This window comes from Brachypodium distachyon, chromosome 1 (assembly GCF_000005505.3).
Source record: "Brachypodium distachyon strain Bd21 chromosome 1, Brachypodium_distachyon_v3.0, whole genome shotgun sequence".
In the NCBI taxonomy this organism is placed as follows: Eukaryota; Viridiplantae; Streptophyta; class Magnoliopsida; order Poales; family Poaceae; genus Brachypodium; species Brachypodium distachyon.
In genome coordinates this window covers 67,907,348-67,918,002 of record NC_016131.3, presented here as the reverse complement: position 1 = coordinate 67,918,002, position 10,655 = coordinate 67,907,348, and the positions used below count along the sequence as shown (strand labels likewise).

Genomic DNA, 10,655 nt, shown 5'->3' with positions numbered 1-10,655 from the left:
AAATTTAATCAAAGTTGAGACATCCTTTATTGGACGGAGAGAGTACTGTTTTCTTTTGTTTTCGCTTCGGTAAGGTGTATTGCCCTTTGGACTTTCTTTTGGGAATATATTTTTTTATTTCAGAATTTTTGGCAATATTATTCCCTTGTTTTTTTAGAACCGTTTGACTTTATTGATTCATAGAAAAAAGTACAATAGATCGAAACAAGCTAAACGAACATAAAGAACGAAAATCCACTATAGAACTAAAAGCTTCATCATGGTCTTCCGAAATCAACATCTCTAGATACATCTTTCGCATCTTGACGTTCCTTCATGTAACCGGTAACGGAATTGCAGAACACCATGCTTACACAAGCTGGACTAACCTTATAGGTTTTAAAAAGCTGCTTGAGTCGCCCACCTCAAACAATAAGAACCTAAGATCGTTGAACGCATCATGGTCGGGGACACAATTCTTACGTGGCAAGCTGTGAAATTGTTTCTCCGTCGATGAATTGACAAGGCAAAAAAAACAAAAACACCAAAACTGCCAAAGTACGTTTTCTGCGTACACCCGTCCGTCCGATCTGTGTTTAGCCTTCCCTGATTCAAAACAAAAAAAAATCCCACAGACGGCGTGCGGCGGAGGAGGCGGCGTTGCTTGGGATTCTGTCCTCGCGGTCGTGGTGTTGGTGATGGGCGGAGGCGGAGGAGGACGCGACGGCGTCCATCCTGGCTGGCTGGTGCAGGCCGCCCGGATGAGTCGGCGAGCGGGGCATACGTGGAGATGCGCCGATTCTGAGGCAGGCGATAACGAGGATCGAGGACATGATCCGATGGGAATGGCAAGTTGTTCCGAACATCAGGTACGCATCAATCCAAGTAATAAAAGCACGTGATGGCTTCAAATAATGTCTGTTAGTCCAAACTCCAAAGAAGGAGATTCCTGACTAAAGCAATACGATCTTAGCTTAATTAGTTAGGTTGCGCATATTCTGCACTCTCTTGTATTGGTGAATACTTAGCGCTCCCGCTGGTTACTGAGAAAAAGAGCTAATATGGCTGTATTGGGTGTGTAGGTTCCCTTGGTTGCCTTCTATTTTTTGGGCGTCACGCGTCAGGACTAGTATCACGCCTGAAGATTTGCTTACAAGTTTCAAAGCACGCCTATAATTTATTTGAAGAAATTATGTTTTAAAGAACTACGGTAATAAAATTCTCTTAGAGAGATGTAGTACTCTGTATAACAAGTCCTAAAATCACCAATAAACAACATTCCTTCTCCATAACAGTAATAAAATTCTCTTGAGAGATGTAGTACTACTCTGTATAACAAGTCCTAAAATCACCCATAAACAACATTCCTTCGCCATAGCATTGATACTACCGGCAGAAGAGGGCTTGGGTGCACACATAGCCAACGCAATCATTTATTTTCAGGAACCTGGCAGTTTTAGTCTGAGCCACGAAACAAGTGTCGGGCACGGGGAAACCTATAAAAGGAAGAAAAAGGAACATCTGGTAGGGTTTTCCATGGGGCCTATGCTGATAGGAATCTACAGAAACCATACACACGACGAGCTAGCTAGCCAGTGACAAATGATGATTTGTTAGGAGCAAATCAACACCATCATTGCGGAAAGGACACACGGGAGATTATTCGACCGCGTGCATGCATGTTTAGCTTAAACTAGCAAGATACCACGGGTGCCATTGGCCAATTAAGAGCGGCTTAGTTTCCCAGAACAACAAGTTAGGCACATTCTTCCTCGCACTTTGGGAGATCTGTCTATTTCTTTCTTATCGTAGGGCCCTCGACTTACATGGCATGGCATGCTTTCATCAGGGACCAGCTCGCACACTCACACTTTGTTGTGATCAGAACGAACGAGGCCGTAGGACCAACAGCGCAGCTAGCACGAAATTGATGAAGCCGTGTGCAGCTTTCTTTTTGGCTGATGAAATGCAATCGATTTGGTTTTGGGCATGGCGAGAGAGGTCTCTTTTAAGGCGCTCAAGCTTCCTCTCAACAGGACGACGGTGTACCTCCGGCATGATCTAAAGCCAGCCAGACGAATCTAAGATGTAGTTGTAGGCAGGTAGCATGCATGCGGCAGCTGGTTACGTCCCGGGCGTGGGCCTGGTTTAGTACGCAAGTTCTTTATTATTGTAGGTTCGATCGGTATAGCAAAATGATACTACTACGGAGTACTAGTTCTACTTGCTAATCCACTTGCCTAACTATAGCTAGGGCATTGCAAGTGGGCTTAGACCCCCACCGTCCTTTGATCTGAACTCTTCAAATCTTGAGACATAAATCACTGTGTAGGTATTAAACTCATATTATGTGCATAACACAAAGTACCATGTACTGTCTTGATCAGCTGTTTTTCAAGAGGGGAAAATGAGCGTACTGTCTGAAGGTGTTTCTTTTTTACAAACATCGACTTCACCCACCCACATAAAATGAAAGGGCTATCAAACAACACCCCACGCACACATTAATATAGCAACTACAGAAGACCAAAATTATAGAATCTCACCTTTTATTTTGAGGAGGCGTTCTAACGAGATACTTAATGATCAGTACCAGGTCTCTGTCTACGGAGCAAAAACAAGCATACGGCAGGCGCCGTTTCCTCTTTGCGGCAATTGCGTGCTCTGGTTTTCCACCTAAATTTTAAGCGATCCGTGCGGAACTGGAATGTTTGGGATCGAGCATGCAAAAGCCACCCTGGTTGGCTTTTATCGTGCCCACAGGGGGCTGTGTTGGGTACTTGGGGGCCCCTTCCCTCATAATTCCTGGAACTTGTGTGAAGTGAAGGCAGGCAGGCTCCCACACACATGACACATGGCTTTTTCTGTCTGCAGGAGCTGCCTTGCCCGTGTTCGCCCGTTTGACCGACACAAGCACCTCCCTCCTACCTCCTTGAAAAAGCACGCGGATCCTACAACGGGCACACATGTGAGCTATACAAAACCAAACCATTCTGCTTCCTTTTTCTTTTCTTTCTAAAGAACATCTTGTTAGTTTGGTGTTTTCTTCGAACAATGCAGGAGAACTATATACATGCTATATTTGGTGTTGGATGCATCAACATCAGCAGCATTAGGCTTCGTTTTTGTTTTGGCGTAGAGTTGAGCATGAGCCAGGGGTTTGGAGTGCCAGTAGTTAGGACTCCTCCTCCTTGGCATTAGTAGGGTTTATAGTGTTTAATGCTGGTTGGCTTTGATCGCGGGCTGTTAATTTGGCATTTGCAACAACACTGCAGTGCAGCTCGAGAGAGACTTGGTGCTGTTGTGAAGTGACTGGCTCTTTTGTACAGTTGTCCTACCCTTTCAATCTATGTACTAGATACACTGCCTGCTCTCTCTCATCCTCTCTCCCATTCTTCTCTCCCCCTCGCGTAAATCCATGAAGCCTGTGGCGAAAGCAGCCTTCTTTCAGCCACTCTGTGCAGCACCCAGCTACTACATCTAGGCGGTAGTGGTAGCATATATGACAGGCAGAAGGAGAGAGAGGGTAAGAGCTGGCCATCTTGTCCAATGGCAACTTCACAATTAAATTCTTGCATCTTTATAGGGGCTAGTCTCTGGTGGTATGTGTCGATGTGTGAGTTTTGAATAGCACGGGCCGTTGCCTCGCTAAAGTACTGTTGGCAAAGGATTCAAGAACACACATATACACACACGACATCTTTATCCAATCACAGATCCCTATGGAATTGAGAGGAGAGGCATGGGGAGGAGACCAAGAACAAACAGGCCCCTAGATTTTATATGCTCGCTCACACTGCATTAGGGGCTTGGGAGGAGTAGTACTTATCCACCGCTTTGTTTTGCTTTGGCCCCTCCTCTCATTCCTTTTGCTCAGCACACGGGTCCCCATCATCTTCCTCGTAGTTCACTTCTCTTTTACCTCTTCTTATTACATGGATGTGGTCGTAGAAGGGCCGTAGTAGCAGTAGTACCTAGAGCAAGAAGTGTTTGCCTTTTGTGTTTGCGTCGTTGATGAGAGCAATGGCTAGTGGCGGCAACTGGTTAGGCTTCTCCCTCTCCCCGAACATGGCCATGGAGGTGCCCTCGTCTTCTGAACCCGAGCACGCTCATCCTCATCCTCTTCCTCCTCCGCCTGCTAGTGGTGCTATATCCGCTTCTCCCGCCAACGCCGCTACCTGCAACTTCCTCTTCTCCGCTCCTTCACAAATGGCTGCTCCTCCTCCGGGCTACTACTACGTCGGCGGCGCCTATGGAGATGGCAGCAGCACCGCCGGCGTCTACTACTCCCACCACCCTGTCATGCCTATCACGTCCGATGGCTCCCTGTGCATCATGGAAGGTGGTCACTGTTGCACCTCTCTCTCTTTTTATTCGTTTACATTCTTGCAACAAAGTTGTCCTAAGCTGTGGTGTTCTTTCTTGCCATCAAGTAGCCATGATGCCATCATCCTCGCCGAAGCTCGAGGACTTCTTGGGAGGCGGCAATGGTGGTGGGTCACATGACACGGCCACGTACTACAGCCATCAGCACGGCCAGCAAGAGGAGGCAAGCAGGTTCTACCAGCAACATCAGCAGCTAGTCCCCTACAACTTCCAGCATTTGACGGAAGCAGAGATGTATCAGCAAGCGGCCACGGCGCCGATGGAGGAGGCAATGGCGGCCGCCAAGAACCTCCTAGTCACGAGCTACGGCTCCTCTTGCTACAGCAACGTGGGGATGCAGCCGCTGAGCCTGTCAATGAGCCCAGGGTCCCAGTCCAGCAGCTGCGTCAGTGCAGCTCCACAGCAGCATCAGATGGCTGCCGCTGCTTCTGTGGCTGCTTCCCAGGGAGGCAGTAATGGTGGTGGGGAGCAGTGTGTGGGCAAGAAAAGGGGCACTGGGAAGGGAGGCCAAAAGCAGCCGGTGCACAGGAAGTCCATTGACACGTTTGGGCAGAGGACCTCCCAGTATAGGGGCGTCACCAGGTAAGTTGCATACAAAAATTTACCTTCTGTATTTACGTATGATCTCACCTTTGTTTAATTTATTAAGACTGTCTGCATAATGCCTCCTTGTAGTTCTAGTGATACATTATACATATGTTTGGCAAGTCTCCTGTGAGGCCTTGTCTCCTGTTTTGGGACATTAGATCATTTGGAGGGACATTTTGACATTGCTGATCTTATGCAAATAAACCAAATATTGAGCTATTAATTCCTGGTTCCTTTAGAGACAGTATAGCACTATAGCAGTACTAGTCAGTTTAAGCTTTATGTTTTGCCCTTTGATTTTGTCCTCATCAGCAGCATTGATGTCTGCAGTCTTCCTCTTATGCGTGTGCTGTTCTTGTTATTTAGTAGGGCACCTACTCATTCTTCGTACCAAAACACTTTAATGCCCTGGAATAGTTCCATATATTCTCCCATTTATTTTGTTCCATTCCACGAGATTAAAGCCTGACCGCCTCTGTTGCTTCTGAAGCATCTTCAGTTCTTTGTATTAATGAGACACCTACTCTTTTGTATTTTGAGCAAATCACCAGACCAGATTCATCTTGCCTCCCGTGTTATATTGAATGACGAAGGTTTGTCTGTGTTTGATTCACTGGAGCAGGCACAGGTGGACTGGGAGATATGAAGCCCACCTCTGGGACAACAGTTGCAAAAAGGATGGGCAGACAAGGAAAGGGAGGCAAGGTTGATACATGAACTTCCAGCAGCAAATGTATTGGATCTTATTGATCATAGCTAATCTCCACCTGACAATCTGGTTTCTCTTCTTTTTGTATGTCGCCGTCTCTGGGTTACCATCACTGGAAATGACTCCTTGCAGTTTATCTAGGTGACAATAGCTTCATACTCCCATATTTTTCCACAGTACTTGTATAGTTTTATCCGCTACTTGTGTCCCAAGTTCCTGACTTTCTCTATATATGTGGGTTATTAGGTGGTTATGACAATGAAGACAAGGCTGCCAGGGCTTATGATCTGGCTGCTCTGAAATATTGGGGGCCATCAACGCATACCAATTTCCCGGTATGGATGACAAACATGGGTTAGTCCATGGAAACTAAAACGTTGATGCCAATTCCTTAATGTGGACTGATGTGTTGTATTTCACAGCTAGAAACATATAGAGAGGATGTCGAGGTGATGAAAAGCATGACAAGGCAAGAATTCGTTGCACACTTGAGAAGGTAGGAACACTGTCATTATACCTGCACTCTTAATATCATTTTTGACTGATAGATTCACCAAATAAGTTTTTTATGATCACAGGAGAAGCAGTGGGTTTTCTCGCGGGGCTTCGATCTACCGAGGAGTAACAAGGTAAGATGCCTACACGTTGCCCTCACTTCATGAAACAATGCTTGAAGAAACAATGTCTATAATTTGATTAAAAAATAATCTCATTACGTTAATGTTTAACTGCATTTCAGGCATCATCAGCATGGAAGATGGCAAGCACGGATTGGCAGGGTTGCTGGAAACAAAGACTTGTATCTCGGCACTTTCAGTAAGAATAATATATCTACTTGGTTATATAAGCTAAGTGTTTTCACAAAGTAATATGCCATAAGTGAAAGAAGCTTTTAGTGGTAACCTTAGGTATCTGTCATTCCTTTGGGGGTGCAACTATCTATGCTATGCTAATTGTCGTGTCAAAGTAGATTTGCTGGAGTATCCAACAGAAGCTTTTACTGCTAATCTCTAGTTTTGTGCGTCGCTTTAAGATCAATCTTTAATTAAATGGTGGGGTATATCTGCAATGCATCCATCCCTGATCATTCTTTGCTTTTCCAGATGTTTTATGCTTTTCATAAGGCTGTGACCTCTGAACAAAGTTATCCGTTGACTGTTTTGAATCTCCTTTGGACTGAAAGATGACATTAACACGAGGCAAAAGTAATCAGATCAAAAATTGTACTTTACAATAGGATCTACCTTGGTTGTTGAGTGTATAAACAAGAAAGTTATTAAGTACAACATCTTCTAAAGCAACAGCTCACCATTGCACATGTTTAAAAATGTTAACACCATTTACTGAATCTTTATGCAGCCACACAAGAAGAAGCAGCTGAGGCATATGACGTAGCCGCGATCAAGTTCCGTGGCTTGAACGCTGTGACAAACTTTGACATAACCAGATACGACGTCGACAAGATCATGGAGAGCAACTCCTTGCTGCCTGGGGACGAAGCACGCAAGGTCAAGGCGGTTGACGCAGCAAACGATCTGCTTGCCATCCAGAATAGTGGCAGCCAGCTCTACCCTGCCGAAGAAAGAAGCTCCACGGGTGGCACTGACTGGAGGATGGTGCTCCATGGAACACCACAGCAAGCTGCACCGTGCGCTGAAGTGACCGACCTTCGGAAGGGCATCATGGGCGGCCCTCACTCGTCCCTGCATGGCATTGCCGGGTTTGACATCGTTTCTGCAGCGCATGACATCGACGTTCCAGGCAAGATCAGCGGCGAGGTCAACTACTCCAACTCATCTTCCCTGGTGACCAGCCTCAGCAACTCGAGGGAGGGGAGCCCCGAAAGGTTGGGCCTTGCGATGCTGCATGCCAAGCATCCCAACGCCGCCAACCTCGCCACCATGAGCCCTTGGATGGCAATGCCAGTCCCGGCCGTTACTCACGCGATGAGGGCCCCGAACAATATCTCACATGTGCCTCTGTTTGCTGCCTGGGCGGATGCATAGTGGCATGGTCGCTCGATCTTGCTTGTCAGTGTCCCCTCTTTTTTTTTTTGTAAACTGGAGCAAAGGTAGCATCGGTTGCTCATGTTAGCTTGAATCGCAAGTTGGTTCGTTAGTCATGAAGATGGTAATGGTAGCCTGATAGGTAGGTACGTAGGAGAAGCCGGCATTAGTCTCTAGCTCACCCCACTTCTGGTATTAGTGTTGTTACTTTCTTTTGAGCCTCTTATTACTAATCTAGTTGGAATGTAAGTTTATCATCTATGCCTTTGAAACTAGGCCGTCCCATGGAAAGGAAAAGACTGGAGGGGATAGGAAACGAGCTGATATATCTTTTGTCCGTACAACTATTAACATGTTACTATAAGTATTAGCAGGTTTTCTAATCAGTGGGGTCGTGAGCATGCAATTCACTGCGGATGTTGATCTTTTTGACCAGTGTCTCAGGTCACTTGTCGCTCACGTCCTTTTGCTTTTCTCTGCATGGCACGGCACTTGTTCATGATGGCGATGAGTATCATCAAACATTCCCCTAGCTCCCTCTTTTCTATCCCTTCCAGTATGAAGGGAACTTTGCCCCAAGGCTTCCTGCATTCCAGTACCAATCATTCCAAAGCGGACGGGAGATTCGCATGACAACATGTTTCCATGTCCCAACCTGCGGGTTCATGATGGCACCACGGCATGGCCTGGCCTGGGATGACATGTACGTAGGATCCAAAGTGGAGGATGCATGCTGGTGAACATGTGGCTGTCTGCTCATGGTTATATTTTTTTCTTTCTGGAATACGTCGATTCGTTTATAGATAGAAGAGGATCTGCCTTAGGGCAGAAAAAGTGCGAATGGTTATATTTGTGATGCGGGCAAAAGCAAGTGTGGTGCTACTATCACGCAGTTGAGCCTGGGGATCATTGTGTTTACAAGGATTGAGCTGTTTTTCCTTGGTATATTGCATTTGCAAGATCATGCTACTCCCATCCAGATTCCAGACGTCGCTTTTCCCACCAGCATTTTGGTTTCTGTTCTTCTTGGTAGAGACTGAGTTTTGGATGATCAAAACTTTAGAGCCGTGTGTAGACTTGTACAGAGATGATGACAGCATGCATGTCAGCAGGCCGGGAGGGCAAGTAGGGCGCCCTTTTGAAGGCTACCAGCTAGGACTCACGCGCGCCGATTGGTATAATGCCCGAACGTCGCCTCTCGGCGTCCAGGAATCTCGATGCGTGCTTTGCGTTTCCCTGGAGCCGTAAAACCGCACGTAACCTTGTCGCTGTCGCGGTTCAGTGTTTCCCGGCGCACACAGACACAGGGAACCGGAAGCGACGGCTTTGACTCTTGTACATTGGCAGCAAACCGAAAGGGCGATGCCCCGCACCACCAATGCATCCTTCCCTTGGCTGGCCCGGCCGCTTGCCTCTCCAGACGAGACAGCATGTGAGCGGAAAGAGTCTACAAGCTTAAGCTTAACGAGGCCGATGATGCGTGCCATAGTGGTGCCTGGTACGTGCTCGCGAGCGCCCATCGATCCCATGTGCCCCGCGAGCCCGCCGGTCGAACCGGGGCCAGGGTGCGGAAGGGACCCCCGACCCCATGCTACTAGTCTCTCGCTCTCGTCTCGGGTGTGTGTTTAAGTGTTTTTGGCGTCGGCCGTGTTGTACGCTTTGCGACACCACGGGCGGTCCGGCGGCACGGCAGGCAGGGGAGAGCGCTGCTCGCGGTTAGCAGACAGGCCGTGTCGCCTTGCGGCTTGCCGGCCGCATTTTCCCTGCCGCCGGACAAGCTAAGGCCATGCCTCTGCCTGCCATATATGCATCCCGTCGTGTTTCGCTTTTCTTCGAAAAACGCGGCGTTAATTAAAGCACTTCCTTCATCCTGCGGCGTTTACCCTGCTGCTACAGTTGACGCCGTCGATCGGGTTACTCTAATGGCGTCATGGTCGTGGTCCAAATGGCAATGATGATTCGGCGGTTGTCTGTCTTCGGTTGTTACAGTTTTTTAGTTTATACCGACGGTACCACTACTGCATTCATGTCGGTCGACAATGGCATTGCCGGGCTGTAGATTGGACTCGCAGCTCGTCATCGATTTCTCTTTTCGTGTGAGATCCGTTTCTAAATGATTCTGAAGGTAAAGTTGTTCTATTTCTGTTCCAAGTAAAAAAAAAGTTTAACCATAAAAATCGGTAGTTTTTCCTTCTAGTAATATGCATGAGTGTGAAAAAACCATTACGTACGTGAGTCCCAGAGGGCGATTCTCCGGGTTCTTCACGCGGCTGCAGTTCTAATCTTCTCGTGTGTTTTTTTGTTTCGTTTTTTTTGTGTCCTCTTCTAGACGGCGAGACGGTGGCGATATCTTGCGGTCAGAATAAAATCCTCCACGTCCTATCCTCGCTCCGGTGGTGCGCCTAGCACTAGCGGAGGGTGCATAGAGTTATGTGTCCAGCGGATCCCTCGAGATCCGACTGGTTTTCAGGTTTCAAGCAATCCCTTGGTTTCAGTAGGCTTTTCAAGTTTGTTCATGCAGTTTCAGGTATGGCTATTCTGATTTATGGTTCTTATTTTTGGTGATGGTTGATGCTATGGTGCACTGGTCCTTTCAGACCGTAGCATGATGACTACCCCACCATGGTCCGTGTACTACGACAGGCTTTCTCTTAGCAAGCTCTGCCTGGCTCTAGTGATGGAGGGGCAGCCTGCCTTCTGCTTGTTATAGTTCTTGTTGCCGTCGCTAGGTGTTTCAAGAATCTATTTGTAAATTTTTTAGGGCTCTCTGTACCGCGTCGATGATTATTACTAGATTGGTGGTATTCTTTGGAAAAAAAAGAATTGCACGAGAGTCCTGATCGGGTAACTAATTTTAATGAAATGGATATGTGCATCGTGCAACAACCAATACCTTTTTGGGGAAGAAAAAAAGACCATGAACGATTAATCAATGTTCAAGTACTCCATTCGATCCATAGCAAGTGTCTCAGATTTTGCACTAATTT

At 47.0% G+C, this 10,655-nt stretch overlaps 1 protein-coding gene across 2 annotated transcripts; it reads left to right on the top strand.

The window, feature by feature from the left end:
- Positions 1–614: 614 nt before the first annotated feature.
- LOC100841772 (AP2-like ethylene-responsive transcription factor ANT) lies at positions 615–8,005 on the top strand. 2 transcript variants are annotated; one of them, XM_003558391.4, is made up of 10 exons: positions 615–848; positions 2,854–4,321; positions 4,416–4,947; positions 5,576–5,658; positions 5,795–5,803; positions 5,909–5,997; positions 6,085–6,158; positions 6,241–6,291; positions 6,402–6,478; positions 7,022–8,005. In XM_003558391.4, the coding sequence occupies exons 2-10, from the start codon at positions 3,994–3,996 to the stop codon at positions 7,666–7,668; spliced, it is 1,890 nt and encodes a 629-aa protein (XP_003558439.1). In that variant the 5' UTR covers positions 615–848; positions 2,854–3,993; the 3' UTR covers positions 7,669–8,005. The 2 variants fall into 2 exon arrangements, with proteins under 2 accessions (XP_003558439.1, XP_024313663.1); XM_024457895.1 differs by having other exon boundaries at positions 5,573–5,658.
- Positions 8,006–10,655: the final 2,650 nt, after the last annotated feature.

Bases quoted from the DNA above. Each gene is read 5' to 3' on its own strand.
- LOC100841772 (XM_024457895.1), top strand. From the start codon at position 3,994: ATGAGAGCAATGGCTAGTGGCGGCAACTGGTTAGGCTTCTCCCTCTCC. The intron at 4,322-4,415 runs GTGGTCACTGTT...GCCATCAAGTAG, and splicing joins CTCCCTGTGCATCATGGAAG to CCATGATGCCATCATCCTCG. The intron at 6,159-6,240 runs GTAGGAACACTG...TTATGATCACAG, and splicing joins TTCGTTGCACACTTGAGAAG to GAGAAGCAGTGGGTTTTCTC.